Raw genomic sequence first — 20799 nt, forward strand, 5'->3', positions numbered from 1 at the left:
TAGACTAACTGGTCTGTAATTCCCCGTTTTCTCTCTCCCTCCCTTCTTAAAAAGTGGGGTTACGTTTGCTACCCGCCAATCCTCAGGAACTACTCCAGAATCTAAAGCAGGAGTGTTCTATCTTGCTCCTCTATAGGTTCTTTGGTTGAAAGTAGCTGGTGTGATCATGAGTAAACGGAACGGAGCATCGGAGCATTCACGAGATGCCACAGCCAGGATGCCCGCCCGAAGGCACGTCGGTCGTTCGCTCGGCGTAACCGGGACGGAACCGCCGGAGACGTCGGGCGCGAGGAGCGAGGGCCGGTCGGAGGGTGAACTGGGGTAACGGCTCCAGCGCCATCAAGGTCCGCTGCAGGAGGAGCCCCCGGGACACAGAGATGGCCGGGCGAGGAGAGGAGAAGAGAGGGACGTCGGCTCACGGGAACTGCTCCAGTACATCGAGCGCACGAGCCGACACGACTTTGGACTTTGAATAATGGCGCCAAAACATGGCGGCGCCCACGTGTGTAATAAAGCAAAAATAATCTCACTGTGCAGTTCAAGGGAGAAGAGAGAGTCCAGAGTGTTTTATTATCATATGTCCCGGACAGGACAATGACATTCTTACTTGCTGCAGCACAACAGAATATGTAAATATGTAAACATTGTATATAATGGGGGAAAGAGAAAAAAAAGTTCAATATATGAAATATAGTGCAGCGATAATATCGTCTTTTGCATTTCAGAGTTCAGAGCTTATGCATTGTTGTGTTTAATAGCCTGATGGCTGTGGGGAAGTAGCTGTTCCTGAACCTGAACGTTACTGTTTTCAGGCTCCTGTACCTTCTTCCTGATGGCAGTGGTGAGATGAGTGTGTGGCCAGGATGGTGTGGGTCTTTGATGATTTTGGCAGCCATTTTTGAGGCAGCGACTACGATAGATCCCTTCGACGGTGGGGAGGTCAGAGCTGGTGATGGACTGGTCAGTGGTCACAACTTTTCTGCTCCTGGATGCTCAAGTTGCCAAACCCGACCACGATGCAACCGATCAGAATCCTCCACTGCCTTCTGTGGCAGAGAATTCCACAGATTCACAACTCTCTGGGTGAAGAAAATTTGTCCTCATCTCAGTCCTAACTGGCCTACCCCTTATTCTTAATCTGTGACCCCTGGTTCTGGACTCCCACAACATCGGGAACATGTTTCCTGCAGTTACAGTAAGTGAAAATCTAGCAGGCAAGCAGGATGCTTTCACCAGCCACCCCCATTTGAAGGCCACTATCTTCCACCGCTTCTACCCAGTGCTTGGTACCTACTTCCAGCAGCCACTGGTTGTCCTCCAGGATGCACTGAGCCGCAGCCTGGTCCATGCTGGTCACCTGGGCGAATTCGGCACAGAGACTCTCACGGCAGCGGCGCAACGCTTCAGACAGCCCGGGATTCTTGCACTGAGGCTGCTCCATGGCCGGAGCTGCAGTGAGTGGCTCGCCAGCCTGGCAAACACTCGCCAGCCCGGCAAACACTCGCCAGCCCGGCAAACACTCGCCAGCCCGGCAAACACTCGCCAGCCAGGCAAACTCTCACCAGCCCGGCAAACTCTCGCCAGCCCGGCAAACACTCGCCAGCCCGGCAAACACTCGCCAGCCCGGCAAACACTCGCCAGCCCGGCAAACACTCGCCAGCCAGGCAAACTCTCACCAGCCCGGCAAACTCTCACCAGCCCGGCAAACTCTCGCCAGCCCGGCAAACTCTCACCAGCCCGGCAAACTCTCGCCAGCCCGGCAAACACTGGCCAGCCCGGCAAACTCTCACCAGCCTGGCAAACACTCGCCAGCTCGGCAAACTCTCACCAGCCCGGCAAACTCTCACCAGCCCGGCAAACTCTCACCAGCCCGGCAAACTCTCACCAGCCTGGCAAACACTCGCCAGCTCAGCAAACTCTCACCAGCCCGGCAAACACTCGCCAGCTCGGCAAACTCTCACCAGCCCGGCAATCTCTCACCAGCCCGGCAAACACTGGCCAGCCCGGCAAACTCTCACCAGCCCGGCAAACACTCGCCAGCCCGGCAAACGCTCGCCAGCCCGGCAAACTCTCGCCAGCCCCGGCTCCCCGTCCGCATCTGTTCCCGCCGCTGCTTCTGCTTCCATCCCTCCCTCAGCCCCGGCTCTCCAACACCCGCGGCCCATGCAGTTGATATGAGTTTTCAAATGCTCGTTGATCACAGAATTTCTCACGACATTCCCCTCCCCCCCTCATCCCCTCCCCTCTCTTCCCCATCAATCTCTCTTTCCCTCTTTCCTTCCCCCACTGCCCCCTCTACCCCGCTCTTCTCCTCCCCATTCCCTCCCCACCCCACCCCTCTCTCCCATCCCCCTCCCTTCTTCCTCCCCCCTCCCCCTCCTCTCTCTCCCCCTTCCCCCTGTCATCCCCTCCCCCTCACACATCTCCGGCCCCTCCCTCTAGCAGACTAATTGCTGCTTTAAGCTCATGGCCATCCCTCTTGCAGCCACAACTCACATGTGCAATTAATTTGATCCCAGGAGAGATTAATTATTATTTCTTCGACAGTCCTTGAGTTCCAGGATAATTCTACTCAATGTTGACCTACTTTGAAAAGGAAAGGTCTTGCACACATTGACACATGCTTCCAAAGTTAGCTTGGAAATTAACTAGTCACTTACCGCCAGCATTCAGTAGCGATTGCAAACCACTTTTGAGAATGGAGCAGCTGGGCTTGTATACTCTGGAGTTTAGAAGGATGAGAGGGTATCTCATTGAAACATATAAGATTGTTAAGGGTTTGGACACGCTAGAGGCAGGAAACATGTTCCCGATGTTGGGGGAGTCCAGAACCAGGGGCCACAGTTTAAGAATAAGGAGTAAGCCATTTAGAACAGAGACGAGGAAATACTTTTTCACACAGAGAGTGGTGAGTCTGTGGAATTCTCTGCCTCAGAGGGCGGTGGAGGCAGGTTCTCTGGATGCTTTCAAGAGAGAGATGGATAGGGGTCTTAAAAATAGTGGAGTCAGGGGATTTAGGGAGAAGGCAGGAACAGGAAACTGATTGTGGATGATCAGCCATGATCACATTGAATGGCGGTGCTGGCTCGAAGGGCCAAATGGCCTGCTCCTGCACCTATTGTCTATTGTCTGTTGTCTATTGTCTATTTAGATAGACACAAAATGCTGGTTAAGGGCCTGTCCCACGAGCATGCGACTCCAAGCGGCAAGCGCGACCTAACGTGGTCGCTTGAGCCGTACGGCCTCGCGTGGCCGGTCCCACTTCGATCGCCGGAGCCGTATGGAGTTGTGCGGAGCTGGTCCCGACATCGCGCGGGGCTCCGAAAACTGACCGTGTTCAAAAATTCCACGCGGCAACGGCCTGCCAGCCCGCAGCCACCTCGACGGCGTACGCACCACCTTGACGGGCGTGCGCAGCGTCTTGACGCCGTACACAGCGTCTTGAGGCCGTACGTCATGCGCGAACTTCCCGCGGACTTCGCTCGAACTTCACGTCACTCACTCGACCTCCGCGCGGCCCCTGCTTCCGGTTTGGTCGCGCTCGCCGCATGCAGGTCGCATGCTCGTGGGACCGGCCCTTAACTCAGCAGGTCAGGCAGCATCTCTGGAGAAAGGGAATAGGTGACGTTTGGGGTCGGGATAACTTCCTTCAGACTCAAGGTGAAACCCTTCTTCTGTTTCCTTCCTGCACACTTTATAAAGCACTCTGCTGGATTCAGCTTGTCCTCTAGTCATAGACACACGGATTCACGGACTCTCGGTCACAGAGTCATACTGATACAGCATGGAAACAGGCCCTTCGGCCTAACTTGCCCACACCAGCCAACATGTCCCATCTACACGAGTCCCACCTGCCTGCGCTTGGCCCATATCCCTCCAAACATATCTTATCCATTAGATTAGATTAGATTAGATCCTTTATTTGTCATTCAGACCTTTCGGTCTGAACGAAATGTCGTTGCCTGCAGCCATACATATAATAATAAACAACAAAACACACAATAAACACAAATTAACATCCACCACAGTGAGTTCACCAGGCACCTCCTCACTGTGATGGAGGCAAAAGTCTTAGGGTTACTGTCTCTTCCCTCCTCTTCTCACTCTGCGCTGAGGCGATATGTTGTTACCCCACCGGGCGATGGTAGTCAGTCCCGCGGCTCAACCGAGCTCCGCGAACGGGCCGGTTCAAGCTCCGCGGCCCGGGGGTGGTCGAAGCTGCCGCCCTCCAGTCCAGCGGACGCAGCTGTTGCCGCGGGAGCTCCGGAAAACAGGCACCACCCTGTGACCTGCGAGCTCCCGACGATGATGTCATCCACTGGCCCGCGGCCGAGCCGCGGATTCAGGTCGCCGCCGCCAGAACGCCGCCTCAGCCACCGGAGAACCGTCTCAGCCCCGAGTCGTGCCGCCCTCACCGGAGCACCCTCTCAGCCCCACGCCGGGCCGCTGCCACTGGAACACCGGAATGCCGCCGCAGCTCCAAAGTCGGCCAGCCTCTCGTTGGTGAGTCCTGGCTGGCTCTGCCTCCGGAGCCTCGAGGTCGGTCGCAGGTTGGAGGCCGCCAGCTCCGCCATTAGGCCTCAGCGCAGACGGAGGCAGAGAAGGGGGGACACGACAGAAAGAGTCGCATTCCCCCGAAGGGTGAGACAGAAAACCATTTCAGCCCCCCCCCCCCACACATAACACAACCTAATAACCAAAATTCAACTAAAACTAGACAAAAAAAACAACAACAAAAAGTAAAGACAGACGGACTGCAGGCGAGCCGCAGCCGTTCCACAGCGCCGCCATCCATGCACCTGTCTAAATGTTTCTTAAATATTGCAATAGTCCCAGCCTCAACTACCTCCTCCGGCAGCTCGTTCCATGCACCCACCACCCTCTGTGTGGAAAAAGTTGCCCCTCAAGTTCCTATTGGAACTTTCCCTCGTCTTAAACCTCTGACCTTTGGTTCTCGATTCCCCTACTCTGGGTAAAAGACTGAATTCACCCCATCGATTCCTCCCTACACACCTCTATAAGATCACCCCTCATCCTCCTGCGCTCCAAGGAATAGAGTCCCAGCCTGCTCAACCTCTCCCTGTAGCTCAGACCCTCGAGTCCTGGCAACATCCTTGCACCCTTCCCAGTTTAATACTCCCTGACTCTAAAACTCAATGCCGCAACCAATGAAGCCAAGCCATCCATACACCATGATTACAACTCTAAACTATTCTCAGCATTAAAGGATTGTTTAAGAAAGAACTGCAGATGCTGGAAAAATCAAAGGTAGACAAAAATGCTGGAGTAACTCAGCGGGTGAGGCAGCATCTATGGAGTGAAGGAATAGGTGACGTTTCGGGTGGAGACAAAGAAGGGTCTCGACCCGAAGCGTCATTATTCCTTCTCATCCATTCTGCCCCGCTGAGTTACTCCAGCATTTTGTGCTTGTCTTCGGTGTAAACCAGCACCTGCAGTTCCTTCCAACACATTCCAATGTTGCCACTTCTCACAATGCACGCTCTCATATATTGCTGTTACACTGAAGGCAGTCTATGTAATTTGGCTTTGATTTGTACTGTTTCCTTGGCCAGTTTTCCTGCCAAAATGATTTTTTTTTCTAAAGAGCCTTGGCTGGAGATGCATTTGGTGCGGTCCCTGTTTGAGTATGGCTCCCTGTGTTAGTGGCAGCTGCTCAACGGATTGTGACTGGGGGTGAGATCAGGGGTGGGTGTTCAACATGAGGAGAATTAGCTCATTCCCCATCACAATGCTGATTGTTTCACGATAGGGCTGAGCGTTTCAAATACAAGGCAGGGAAACAGCATACAAAGGATAGACTCCAAAATGCTGGAGTAACACAGTGGGACAGGCAGCATCTCTGGAGAGAAGGAACGGGTCGAGACACTTCTTCAGATTGGAAGACCTTCTTCAGACCGATCTGAAGAAGGGTCTCGACCCGAAACGTCGCCCAAACGTCGAGGGGGGATCTTATAGAAACTTACTTATAGAAAATTCTTAAGGGGCTGGGCAGGCTAGATGCAGGAAGATTGTTCCCGATGTTAGGGAAGTCCAGGACAAGGGGTCACACAGTTTAAGGATAAGGGGGAAAGCTTTCAGGACCGAGATGAGGAAAACATGGTGAATTCCTGGAATTCTCTGCCACAGAAGGTAGTTGAGGCCAGTTAATTGACTATATTTAAGAGGGAGTTAGATGTGGCCCTTGTGGCTAAAGGGATCAGGGGGTATGGAGAGGGCAGGTACAGGATACTGAGTTGGATGATCAGCCATGATCATATTGAATGGCGGTGCAGGCTCGAAGGGCCGAATGGCCTACTCCTGCACCTATTTTCTATGTTTCTATGTTTCTATTCCTTTTCTCCAGAGATGCTGCCCGTCCCGCTGTGTTACTCCAGCATTTTGTGTCTGTCTTCGGTTTAAACCAGCATCTGCAGTTCCTTCCGACACACTGGTGGACGTTTCATGGACAATCAAACACAGACACCAGGTGAACTGTAAACCACAGATTACAGGAAAGTATCGCGAGCAATGACTGTGCCGCACATATTACCAAGGTAAATGGCACGGTGGCGCAGCGGTAGAGTTGCTGCCTCTCAGCGCCAGGGACCCGGGTTCCATCCTGACTACGGGCGCTGTCTGTACGGAGTTTTACCTTCTCCCTGTGACCGCGTGGGTTTTCTCCGGGTGCTCTGGTTTCCTCCCACACTGTTAACGACGGACAGGTTTGTAGGTTAATTGTCTTCAGTAAAATTGTAAAATCGGCCCAGGATAATGTGTAACATAGAAACATAGAAACATAGAAAATAGGTGCAGGAGTAGGCCATTCGGCCCCTCGAGCCTGCACCGCCATTCAATATGATCATGGCTGATCATCCAACTCAGTATCCTGTACCTGCCTTCTCTCCATACCCCCTGATCCCTTTAGCCACAAGGACCACATCTAACTCCCTCTTAAATATAGCCAATGAACTGGCCTCAACTACCTTCTGTGGCAGAGAATTCCACAGATTCACCACTCTCTGTGTGAAAAATGTTTTTCTCATCTCGGTCCTAAAAGATTTCCCCCCTTATCCTTAAACTGTGACCCCTTGTTCTGGACTTCCCCAACATCGGGAACAATCTTTCTGCATCTAGCCTGTCCAACCCCTTAAGAATTTTGTAAGTTTCTATAAGGTCCCCGCTCAGTCTTCTAAATTCTAGCGAGTACAAGCCGAGTCTATCCAGTCTTTCTTCATATAAAAGTCCTGACATCCCAGGAATCAGTCTGGTGAACCCTCTCTGTACTCCCTCTATGGCAAGAATGTCTTTTCTCAGATTAGGAGACCAAAACTGTACGCAATACTCCAGGTGTGGTCTCACCAAGACCCTGTACAACTGCAGTAGAACCTCCCTGCTCCTATACTCAAATCAGGATAATTTTGTTTTGTTTAGAGATACAGAATTGAAACAGGCCCTTCGGCCCAATGAGTCCTGCGATCGCCCGTACACTAGTTCTGCCCTAGCGACAATTTACACAAACCTGTTAATGTACAAAGTTTCGATTTTAGACTTCAGAAATACAGGAGGTAGACAAAAATGCTGGAGAAACTCAGCGGGTGCAGCAGCATCTATGGAGCGAAGGAAATAGGCAACGTTTCGGGACGAAACGTTGCCTATTTCCTTCGCTCCATAGATGCTGCTGCACCCACTGAGTTTCTCCAGCATTTTTGTGTACCTTCGATTTTCCAGCATCTGCAGTTCCTTCCTAAACACAGCGCATAAACAGGCCCTTCAGCCCATCAAGTCTGCACTGACCAGCGATCGCCGCATATACTAGCTCTGCCCTACACACACTGGGAACAATTTACAGAAGCCAATTAATCTACAAACTTGCACGTCTTTGGAGTGTGGGAGGAGACCAGAGCACCCGGAGGAAACCCACGCGGTCACGAGGAGAAGGTACAAACTCCGTACAGACCGGGCCCGTAGTCAGGATGGAAGCCGGGTCTCTGGCGCTGTGAGGTAGCAACTCTACCGCTGCACCGCTTTGAACGATTAGAACAAGAGTTCCCAACCAGGGGGGGTAAATTCCGCCTACCCAGGGGGTAAATCTGTTGATTGTGGATTTGTAGATATTTTTTCTCATTGACTGACGGTGTTTGGTTCTGGTACACCGGTATCTGTTCATCTTTAGTTGGTCATTAATAAGTGAAATAACATTGTTATCATGTGCTATTAACGTTGCCAGATGTAAACGGGACGACAAAGGTTTCGAACCCCTGGATTAGAGTAAATGGGTTGCTGGTCAGCATGGACTCGGTGGGCTGAAGGGCCTGTTTTCACGTTGTGTGTGTGTCTCTCTCTCTCTCTCTCTCTCTCTCTCTCTGTAAAAGCTCGCTAACAGAGGGACCTCAGTTCTGGAGGTTTCCCAGACCGCTGGTCAGTGAGTGATGAGCTGTCTGAGAACGTTTCTCCGGAGACCACGTTGAAAGCATTAAAGCAATCTCGGAGGCTACAGTGAGGTCATGCAACAGCTCAGCCTTAGAGCAATCGGGATTAACTCGTCCGTCAGAACTGCGCCTCCAATATCACGGGCCCAAGGGCGTTCCTTCGAAAACCTCCCAAACTTTTCGCATTATTGAAAATAAAGGACTTGCAGATGCTGGAAGTCTGATCCAAATCCCAGGGAACGCCAGGGGCAGCCCGGTGGGGCAGCGGTAGAGTTGCTGCCTCACAGCGCCAGAGACCCAGGTTCCATCCTGACTACGGGTGTTGGCTGTACGGAGTTTGCACCTTCTCCCTGTGACCTGCGTGGGTTTTCTCCGAGATCTCCACCCACACTCCAAAGACGTAGAGATTTGTAGGTTTAATTGGCTTGGCAAAAATTATAAAAATTAAAAAAATTACAATGTTAATTCCCGGGATGGCGGGACTGTCTGACTTATGGGCCTGTCCCACTTACGTGTCCCACAAATTAGGCGACCTCGTGGTCGCGTTGAGGCGCACGGGCATCGTGTGGCCGCGCGGGGCCGGTCCCACTTAGAAGCGCGGAGGGGTATGGAGTTGTGAGCGACATCGCGCGGGGCTCCGAAATGTTTGTAGTGAATGAAATCTTCGCGCGCCAACGGCCTGTCGCGGAACTGACGGCCAAGGTGGGACAGGCCCAAGACGCAACGTCTCACCTCCAACAGCAGCAGAAGCAGGCGAACGATCGCCGAGCTCGGCCTGGGGCTCACGGCCGTTGCGGTCCGGATCCGCCCCCACTTCTACTCCCAGAGCGGGGCCAAGAAAATTGAAGATAGACACAAGATGCTGGAGTAACTCAGCGGGACCGGCAGCATCTCTGGAGAGAAGCAATGGGTGACGTTTCAGGTCAAGACCCTTCTTTTCAGACTGAAGAAGAGTCTCGACACGAAACAACACCCATTGCTTCTCTCCAGAGATGTTGCCGGTCCCGCTGAGTTACTCCAGCTTTGTGTCCATCTTCAAATGACTTCACACGCTCCAGACGGCTGTGCGTACGCATGGAATCGCGCCCGACCTTCGCGGGACCGTCGCGGCTCAACGCGACCACGAGGTCACGTAATTAGCGTGCCAAGGACACATAAGTGGGACAGGGGCTTTATGATATATCTATCCACTGTGAATGGCTCGATTGTAATCATGTATTGTCTTTCCGCTGACTGGTTAGCGCGCAACAAAAGCTTTTCACTGTACCTCGGTACACGTGACAATAAACTAATGGGAACTGAACTGAAACTGAAACTGTAAAGGGTGCAGATTTACGAGGATGTTGCCAGGACTTGAGGGTGTGAGCTACAGGGAGAGGTTGAGTAGGCAGTTTCTCTATTCTATGGAGCGCAGGAGGATGAGGGGTGATCTTATAGAGGGGTATAAAATCATGAGAGGAATAGATCGGGTAAACACACAAAGTCTCTTGCCCGGAGTAGGGGAATTGAGGACCAGAGGACACAAGTTTAAGTTGAGGGAGGAAAGATTTAATAGGAATCTGAGGGGCAGCATTTTTACACAGAGGGTGATGGGTGTATGGAACGAGCTACCAGAGGTGGTAGTTGAGGCAGAGACTATCCCAATGTTTAAGAAACAGACAGGTATATGGATAGGACAGGTTTAGAGGGATATGGACCAAACACTGGCAGGTGGGACTAGTGTAGATGGAACATTGTTGGCCGGTGTGGGCAGGTTGGGCTGAATATTCATGTTCATAATGATACTGTGTGAGACAACTGTAGCAGCCTTTGCCTACATAACTTCCTAATTCCCAGGAGCAGGTTTAGGCCATTCGGCCCATCACATCTACTCTGCCATTTGTTCGATCTATCTCTCCCTCCTAACCCCATTCTCCTGCCTTCTCCCCACAACCGCTGACGCCCGTACTAACAGTGGCGTAGCGGTAGAGTTGCTGCCTTACAGCACTTGCAGCGCCAGAGACCCAGGTTCAATCCCGACTACGGGTGCTGTCCGTATGAAGTTTGTACGTTCTCCCCGTGCTGAGAGAATGGAGCGGCTGGGCTTGTACACTCTGGAGTTTAGAAGGAAGAGAGGGGATCTTAATGAAACATATAAGATTGTTAAGGGTTTGGACACGCTAGAGGCAGGAAACATGTTCCCGATGTTGGGGGAGTCTAGAACCAGGGGCCACAGTTTAAGAATAAGGATTAAGCCATTTAGAACGGAGACGAGAAAACACTTTTTCTCACAGAAAGTTGAGGGTCTGTGGAATTCTCTGGATGCTTTCAAGAGAGAGCTAGATAGGGCTCTTAAAGATAGCGGAGTCAGGGGATATGGAGAGAAGGCAGGAACGGGGTACTGATTGGGGATGATCAGCCATGATCACATTGAATGGCGGTGCTGGCTCGAAGGGCCGAATGGCCTACTCCTGCACCTGTTGTCTATGACCGCATGGGTTTTCTCCGAGATCTTCGGTTTCCTCCCACACTCCAAAAATCGTGCAGGTATGTAGGTTAATTGGCTTGGTGCATGTGCAAATTGTCCCGAGTGGGTGTGTAGATAGTGTTAATGTGCGGGGATCACTGGTCGGCGCGGACTCGGTGGGCTGAAGGGCCTGTTTCTGCACTGTATGTCTAATCAAGAATCTATCTATTTCATGCTTGTTTCCATGCTGTATGATTCTATGACACTATAACTGTGGTATGTGTATGTTCCCCACAGCAGCATGTGACATTATGCAGATGTGGACACTCATGCTCGAGTCTGGCAAAGTGCCTATCCAGCTGTTGGAATCATTTATTCTGCATCTGGTTGCCACAGGCCTGCGACCCCCCTTCCATTGACCCCCATCAACACCTCACGCTGCCTCAGGCAGCAGAATGGATGATCACTAGGGTCACCAACTGTCTCGTATTAGCCGGGACATCCCATATATTAGTTTGTCCCGTACGGGACCGCCCTTGTCCCGTATTTGACCGCTACTACTCGGGTCGAGGGGACTGTCGGGTCAGAGCGCTGCGTCCGTCCCCCGCCTCACCCGTCCCGACGTAGTGCAGCCCGTGGAGTGCAGCAGCAGGGCCTCGCCCGTGGTCCCGTAGGTGCGGCAGCCCGGCCAGCTGTCCGACCTTCGGACCTTCGCTTACCGCCGACACCACCACCACCCCTCCTTCTCATGGCCAATCATCGGTCCATCAGTTGGACGGGGCGCCGGACTTTGCACGCGACGTCGCTCGGCCCCCAGGCTAAAACTCCTCAGCTGGCCCGCCGGCTGGGCTTTGTGTGCAGTCCAGCACCCGGGCCAACTCATCTTTCACACAGCCACGGCCCAGTCGGTCAAAGAATTGCCGTCGGGAATTTGTCCCGTATTTTGACCTTTTGTCCCTTATTTGGGAGTGAGAAAGTTGGCGACCCTAGTGGTCAAGGACCAGGGGCGGAAATTGCTATCAAAACATGGGGGGGACACAATTTCTTAGCTGCGCGCGCACGCACGCACACACACACACACACACGCGCACGCGAGGCCTTGGAGGCTTCAGCCTTGGGCCCTGTGGACGGTAACATCGGGAACTGACCTGGTTGGTGACCGACTCGGAACTCCAGCAACAGCAGCTTCGTCTGCCCCGAATCGTGGGGCCTGAATCGGCCCGTTCGCGGGGCTTTTCATCGCCCGGCGCAGCTTAAAACCAGCCGCGGGATCTTCCATCGCCCGGCGGGGGCTTCAACATCGGGATCCTCGATCTCCTCGATGCAGCAATTTGACCGCGGGGCGGTGGAAGATCCTGTGGCAGATTTTAAGCCAGTCCAGGCGATGAAAGGCCCCGCGAACAGACCGATTGAAGCTCTGCCCTATGATCTTTGCTCCACCAGGACGTCTCCCTCCTCCAATCACCGCACTCTATCCTCAGTCCCCCCTCCTACTTCCACCTCTGACCGACACCTCCCTCCTCCAATCAACATGGTCCACCCCCCCCCCCCCACCACTGCCTGTTGACTGACGTCTCTCTCGTCCAATCGGCACCCTCGATCATCAGTCCCACCTCCACTGTCTGGTGGAAAGCCAAGATTTTAATTAGATTTTTTTTCACCGAGTTTCAAAATCTGGATTACAAAACGTGGGGGGGGATTGTCCCCCACCTCTCAAAACATGGAGGGGACGTGTGTCCCCTGTTGCCCCAGGATTTCCGCCCATGGGACCACTCTCACCCCAGTCACTCCCTCTTCTCTCCTCTCCCGTCAAGCAAGAGATACAGACCCTATGAGCCTATGAGAGGAGAACTGGGTAAGAGAAAGGGAGACACAAGGAGCGGCGTCTCGTTTAAACACAGCGTGCTGGAGGAACTCACCAGGTCAGGCAGCATCTGTGGGCGAATGGACAGGAGACGTTTCGAGTCGGGACCTTTTTGCAGAGGAAGGGAGTATCACAGATAGTGTGTGATCAGGGTTGCCATGGAGATAGAGTCATACGTAAGTAAGTTTATTGGCCAAGTATTCACATACAAGGAATTTGCCTTGGTGCTCCGCCCACAAGTAACAACATGACATACAGTGACAGTTACGAATGACTCAGAAAACACTAAACATTAATAATAATAAAACATTAATGATAAAACACCATTGATCAAGCATGTGAACCAACAAAATACCAGATCAAAGGGAGGCTACAGATTTTTGGCTGTTGAGTAGAGCAACTACTCGTGGATAAAAACTGTTTTTATGTCTGGCTGTGGCAGCTTTGACAGTCCGGAGTCGCCTTCCAGAGGGAAGTGATTCAAAGAGTTTGTGGCCAGGGTGAGAGGGGTCATAGATGATCTTGCCCGCTCGCTTCCTGGCCCTTGCAGTGTACAGTTCATCAATGGAGGGAAGGTTGCAGCCAATAATCTTCTCTGCTGATCGGACGATTCGCTGCAGCCTCCAGGAGTCGTGCTTGGTGGCTGAGCCAAACCAGACCATGATGGAGAAGGTGAGAACAGAATAGAGAGATACAGTGTGGAAGCAGGCCCTTCAGCCCAACTCGCCCACACCGGCCAACACGTCCCAGCTACTCTATCCCACCTGCCCGCATATCCCTCCAAACCTATCCATGTAGAAACATAGAAACATAGACAATAGGTGCAGGAGTAGGCCATTCGGCCCTTCGAGCCAGCACCGCCATTTGGTATGATCATGGCTGATCATCCAACTCAGTATCCCACCCCTGCCTTCTCTCCATACCCCCTGATCCCTTTAGCCACAAGGGCCACATCTAACTCCCTCTTAAATATAGCCAATGAACTGGCCTCAACTACCTTCTGTGGCAGAGAATTCCACAGATTCACCACTCTCTGTGTGAAAAATGATTTTCTCATCTCGGTCCTAAAAGACTTCCCTCTTATCCTCAAACTGTGACCCCTAGTTCTGGACTTCCCCAACATCGGGAACAATCTTCCTGCATCTAGCCTGTCCAACCCCTTAAGAATTTTGTAAGTTTCTATAAGATCCCCCCTCAATCTTCTAAATTCTAGCGTGTACAAGCCGAGTCTATCCAGTCTTTCTTCATATGAAAGTCCTGCCATCCCAGGACCTGTCTAACTGTTTCTTAAACGTATTCCTGGTCTCTGGCAGCTTGTTCCATAACACTTTGTGATAGGCGTTGTTGAGCCATGGACCCAGATCACATCCTCCATCAGGCTATCAGCAGAGAGCAGAGGCCACCCCGACTGAAGTCCCGTCACCCCTTTGCTCCACATGGAAAACAACTCCTAGCATCCATCCAGCCAACTGAGACAAAAGTACACTGGATAGCCACCAAGTGGTCACAGGAGTGGAAGGCAACCTCATCTCCATTACACAGCTACATCTCTTCACCAGATAAAAGCTGTCCAGGGTCTGACCTCCCCAGAGGAGCATGGATGAAACTCAACAGACTTGGTACTGGAGTTGGGCGTTTCAATGCCAGCGTGTGGAGATGGGGGCTCCCTCCGCCAGAGCCCAGCCTGTGAATGTGGAGCAGAGCAACAGACAGCCAACCATGTCATCTCTGGGTGCCCGCTCTACCACCCACCAAATGGAGCTGTGTCAGGGCCTGGCAGATATTGACGCCAACAGAGCCAACAAGCTGGCTGCTCAACACCCACCCGGCTTGAGATCTAACTATTCCTTTGGTTTATTTATGTTTTATTCACAAGAAAAAGCTGTAAATTGGGTTTCCACAGACAATAGACAATAGGTGCAGGAGTAGGCCATTCGGCCCTTCGAGCCAGCACCGTCATTCAATGTGATCATAGCTGATCATCCCCAATCAGTACCCCGTTCCTGCCTTCTCCCCATATCCCCTGACTCCGCTATTTTTAAGAGCCCTATCTAGCTCTCTCTTGAAAGCATCCAGAGAACCGGCCTCCACCGCCCTCTGAGGCAGAGAATTCCACACACTCACAACTCTCCGCGAGAAAAAGTGTTTCCTCGTATCCATTCTAAATGGCTTACTCCTTATTCTTAAACTGTGACCCCCTGGTTCTGGACTCCCCCAACATCGGGAACATGTTTCCTGCCTCTAGCGTGTCCAAGCCCTTAACAATCTTATATGTTTCAATGAGATACCCTCTCATCCTTCTAAACTCCAGAGTGTACAAGCCCAGTTGCTCCATTCTCTCAGCATATGACAGTCCCGCCATCCCGGGAATTAACCTTGTAAACCTACGCTGCACTCCTTCAATAGCAAGAATGTCCTTCCACAAATTAGGGGACCAAAACTGCATTTGCAAGAAGAAGGTGTATGTGACAATAAATGAACATGAACTTAAATTGGGTTTTCACAGATGTTTGGACGCAAATAAATCACCAGCAGGTCTTGAATGTAGGCAACAGTTTACATATCGCCCAATTCTCGACCCAAAATGTCACCAGTTCCATCTCTCCAGAGATGCTGCCTGCCTGACCCGCTGAGTTACTCCAGCATTCTGTGTCTGTCTTCAGTGTAAACAGGTGCAAGTGTGACATGCCGTCAAAGTGAAAGCAAACACGAGTCGGCCAAAGCAACGCTGTAATTCTTTGGAAATCCCATTCCCGAGGGATGGATCGCATTCCACTCGCAGCTGTCTAATTCCAGCTGCAGTTCCAGGCTGCTCCTGACACAACCTGAGACAGCTGCATCAGCCTCTGCCCACAGGACGTCAGAAGTGCCAGGAGCAGAATTAGGCCGTTCGGCCCATCAAGCCTTGAAAAGACTAGGCTTGTATCCTCTGGAGTTTAGAAGGATGAGAGGCTCTCTTATAGAAACATATAAAATCATAAAAGGACTGGACAAGCTAGATGCAGGAAAAATGTTCCCAATGTTGGGCGAGTCCAGAACCAGGGGCCACACAGTCTTAGAATAAAGGGGAGGCCATTTAAGACTGAGGTGAGAAAAAACCTTTTCACCCAGAGAGTTGTGAATTTGTGGAATTCCCTGCCACAGAGATGGATTTAAGAGAGAGTTAGATAGAGCTCTAGGGGCTAGTGGAGTCAAGGGATATGGGGAGAAGGCAGGCACGGGTTATTGATATGGGAAGATCAGCCATGATCACAATGAATGGCGGTGCTGGCTCGAAGGGCCAAATGGCCTCCTCCTGCAGCTATTTTCTATGTTTCTATGTTTCTTCACCCTGCTGTAGGAAGCAAGCCACAGTGCAGAGGATGTTGCCAGGACTCGAGGGTCTGAGCTATAGGGAGACGTCCATGAGTCTATGAGCTCATAAGTAATAGGAGCAGAATTAGGCCATTCGGCCCATTGAGTCTACGCCACCATTCAATCATGGCTGATCTATCTCTCCCTCCTAACCCATTCTCCTGCCATCTCCCCATAACCCCTGACACCCGTACTAATCAAGAATCTATCTATCTCTACCTTAAAAATATCCATTGACTTGGCCTCCACAGCCGTCTGTGGCAATGAATTCCACAGATTCACCACCCTGTGACAAGAAATTCCTCCTCATCTTCCCTAAGAAATGTCCTTTAATTCTGAGGCTATGACCTCTAGTCCGGGACTCTCCCACTAGTGGAAACATCCTCTGCACATCCACTCTGTCCAGGGCCACATCTACACGCCAGCCTCGTCTGTTCATTCACAGCAAGTGGCGGACACTGATGATGTCCATTCCTGATTGCCCCTGGTAAGGATTGAGGCAACACCACAAATGTCCCTGCATGAGAGGGCTGTCTGGGGTTAAACGGAGAAGGCAGGAGAATGGGGTTGAGAGGGAAAGACAGATCAGTCATGATTGTCAATAGACAATAGGCAATAGGTGCAGGAGTAGGCCATTTGGCCCTTCCAGCCAGCACCGCCATTCAATGTGATCATGGCTGATCATCCCCAATCAGTACCCCGTTCCTGCCTTCTCCCCATACCCCCTGACTCCGCTATCTTTAAGAGCCCCAGCTAGATCTCTCTTGAAAGTATCCAGAGAACCGGCCTCCACCGCCCTCTGAGGCAGAGAATTCCGCAGACTCACAACTCTCCGCGAGTGTAACCTTACTGAAAGATATAAGATTATTACGGGCTTGGACACGCTAGAGGCAGGAAACTTGTTCCCGATGTTGGGGGAGTCCAGAACCAGGGGCCACGGTTTAAGAATAAGGAGTAAGCCATTTAAAACGGAGACGAGGAAACACTTTTTCGCACAGAGAGTGGAGAGTCTGTGGAATTCTCTGCCGGTTCTCTGGATACTTTCAAGAGAGAGCTAGATAGGGATCTTAAAAATAGCGGAGTCAAGGGAGAAGGCAGGAACGGGGTACTGATTGGGGATGATCAGCCATGATCACATTGAATGGCGGTGCTGGCTCGAAGGGCCGAATGGCCTACTCCTGCACCTATTGTCTATTGTCTATCTTGGGATAACATGGATAGGTGACCTTTCTGGAAATAATTGTAAACATGAATTGTCTTTCCGCTGGCTGGTTAGCACGTGACAAAAAGCTTTTCACTGTACCTCGGTACAGGTGACAATAGACTAAACTGGCCGCCCACCTGAGTGGTGCTGATGTAGACCAGGAAGCGAGCAGCTTCGTCCTCCAAGGAGTGTTGTGGACTGGCCCAGGGCTGGAGTTCGATGTTCCAGCGGAGTGACTGTAGAGGAAAGACAGACCATGTTAGTGAGATCATCATAACATCATAAGTGATAGGAGCAGAATTAGGCCATTCGGCCCATCAAGTCTACTCACTGACTTCCCATCTCCCACCGGATCACCTACAAAATCCTGGTCCTCACCTACAAAGCCCTCCACCATCTGCCCCCCCCCCCCCCCATATCTCACTGACCTCCTCTCCCCCTACCAACCCTCACGGACCCTCAGATCCACATCAGCCGGTCTCCTCTCCATCCACAAGTCCAACCTCCGCAGTTTTGGGGACAGAGCCTTCTCCAGGGCAGCTCCCAGGCTCTGGAACTCCCTCCCCCAACTGATCCGCAATTCCGTGTCCCTCACCATCTTCCAGTCCCGCCTCAAGACCCATCTCTTCACCTCTGCCTATCCTTAGCCCCACGTCCCCCTCCCTTTTCATCTGTGCTTGAATTGCCTCATATTGTGTTTTGAACTGAATTCTGTCTTTAATTTGTGTACTAGTCATATCTCTACTATTTATTTCATTCCCTTACATGTTTTTCCTCTACTTGCTAAATTTTTGTAAGGTGTCCTTGAGACTCTTGAAAGGCGCCCATAAATAAAATGTATTATTATTATTACTCCAACATTCAATCATGGCTGATCTATCTCTCCCTCCTAACCCCATCCTCCTGCCTTCTCCCCATAACCTCTGTTTCACAGAGTGCTGGAGTAACTCAGCGGGTCAGGCAGCATCTGTGGAGAACATGGATAGGTGACGTTTGGGTCAGAACCCTTTTATGTTCTATGTTCGATGTTCAGCCTGCACAGACGCTGCCTGACGTGCAGAGTATGTCAAACTATTTCTGTTTCGAAAGGGAAATTCAGTTTTTCCCGAAGATAGACACAAAATGCTGGAGTAACTCGGCGGATCGGGCAGCATCTCTGGAGAGAAGGAATGGGTGACATTTAGGGTTGAGCCAATTCTTCAGACTGACGAAGGGTCTCAACCCAAAACGTCACCCATTCTCAGTCAGAAGAAGGGTCTCAACCCGAAAAGTCACCCATTCCTTTTCTCCGCAGAAACTGCCCGTCCCGCTGAGTTACTCCAGCGTTTTGTGCCTCTCTTCGGTTTAAACCAGCATCTGAAGTTCCTTCCTAAACATTTTGTTTTATTTACCCCGCACTGAAATTCTTCACCATTCTTCAGGCTCGTGGTTTGGTGACCATCACTGGCTTCAACATTTTTGAAAGCAGTGAATGTATCAAGCTGGCTATCCAAGCTAAACCATACTGTTTGTGTGACTTCCACACATTAATTTTCCTCCCAGTTTAATTTTCTACTGGTTCCTGCTTTCCGCCACTGTGGTAAGTTGTAAGCCGAACAAACACAATATCAAGTAAACAGATACAAATGTAGTCTAACCACAGTGGAGGCATCTGATCTTGTGCATTCAATTCTACTGGGTGTCAGGAAATGCAATGTTAAACTCTTGCCTGGAGAGGCAAGGAACTGCAGATGCTGGGATCGTGAGTAAAGCACAAAGTGCTGGAGGAACTCAGCAGCAGCTGTGGCGGGTGGACAGACCCTGGTGCAGCGGTAGAGTTGCTGCCTTACACCGCTTACAGCTCCAGAGACCCGTGTTCGATCCCGGCTACGGGCGCTCTCTGTGCAGAGTTTGTACGTTCTCCCCGTGACCCGCGTGGGTTTACTCCGAGATCTTCGGTTTCCTCCCACACCCTTCGAGCCAGCACCGCCATTCATTGTGATCATGGCTGATCATCCCCAATCAGTTCCCCGTTCCTGCCTTCTCCCCATATCCCCTGATTCTGCTATTTTTAAGAATTCTAGCTAACTCTCTCTTGAAAGCATCCAGAGAATTGGCCTCCACCACCATCTGGGGCAGAGAATTCCACAGACTCACAACTCTCTGTGTGAAAAAGCATTTCCTCGTCTCCGTTCTAAATGGCTTACTCCTTATTCTTAAACTGTGGCCCCTGGTTCTGGACTCCCCCAACATCAGGAACATGTTTCCTGCCTCTAGCGTTTCCAAACCCTTAACAATTTTATATGTTTCAATGAGATACCCTCTCATCCTTCTAAACTCCAGAGTGTACAAGCCCAGCTGCTCCATTCTCTCAGACAGTCCCGCCATCCCGGGAATTAACCTTGTAAACCTACCTCAATAGCAAGAATGTCCTTCCTCAAATTAGGGGACCAAAGCTGCACACAATACTCCAGGTGTGGTCTCACTAGGGCTCTGTACAACTGCATGTAAACAGGCCCTTTGGCCCATCGAGTCCATGCTGACCATCAATCACCCGTTCACACTAGTTCTATGTTATCCCACTTTCTCATCGACCCCCTACACTTTAGAATGTAGAGATACAGCGCGGAAACCGGTCCTTTGGTCCACCGAGTCCGCGACGCTCAGCGATCAGCCCGTACACTAGCACTACCCTGCACTGTGGAGGGACGAGTTACAGTTTACACACCACACACAGACTGCGCCTGAGGTTGAGATGGAAGCCGGCTCTCTGGCGCTGTGAGGCAGCAACTCTACCGCTGCACCACCGTGCCGCCTTCGTGGAGGAAACCCTCACAAAATGGACAAGAAAACAACTCACCAAAACCTGTCTCACCAAGAAATCCAGACACAGGTCGGCATGATGGTGGCACGGTGGAGCAGCGGTAGAGTTCTGGCCTCACAGCGCCAGAGACCCGGGTTCGATCCCGACTCCGGGTGCTGTCTGTACGGGGTTTGTACCTTCTCCCCGTGACCTGCGTGGGTTTTCTCCGAGATCTTCGGTGCCCTCCCACACTCCAAAGGCGTACAGGTTTGTAGGTTAATTGGCTTGGTGTAAATGTAAATTGTCCCTGGTGTGTGTAGGATAGTGTTAGTGTGCGGGGATCGCTGGTCGGCACCGACTCGGTGGGCCGAAGGGCCTGTTTCCGTGCTGTATTTCTAAACTAAACTGAAGTGTAAATGTGAACTGAGGTCGCAAAGCCCACAACAGTCGGGTCCTCACAGCTTATTGCTAAGTGGATACTGGACTCCCTGAAGGTTATATATGATCAGGATACTCTGGCAACTAAAGCCACAAAACTATTTACTGTGAATAGGACTGTGTGTACAGTGGAAACATTCAAGGGGGAGATACACAAACACTAAACATGTGTCAAAATACCACAGATAGGCCATAGAAATCTCAGCACTTCAACTCCCCCTCCCATTCCCAATCTGACCTTTCTGTCCTGGGCCTCCTCCATTGCCAGAGTGAGGCCCAGTG

The 20799-nt window shown here is 51.4% G+C and overlaps 1 protein-coding gene across 1 annotated transcript in view; it reads right to left on the bottom strand.

Annotated features, from left to right (window-relative positions):
* mettl24 (methyltransferase like 24) overlaps positions 1-20799 on the bottom strand; it is a 48228-nt gene that overhangs the window by 17363 nt on the left and 10066 nt on the right. The window contains exon 2 of the mRNA XM_033022099.1: positions 17435-17533. Within this exon, the coding sequence (XP_032877990.1) occupies positions 17435-17533 (99 nt within the window). The remainder of the gene's footprint in view (positions 1-17434; positions 17534-20799) is intronic.

Source organism: Amblyraja radiata, chromosome 5, assembly GCF_010909765.2.
Source record: "Amblyraja radiata isolate CabotCenter1 chromosome 5, sAmbRad1.1.pri, whole genome shotgun sequence".
Taxonomy (NCBI): Eukaryota; Metazoa; Chordata; class Chondrichthyes; order Rajiformes; family Rajidae; genus Amblyraja; species Amblyraja radiata.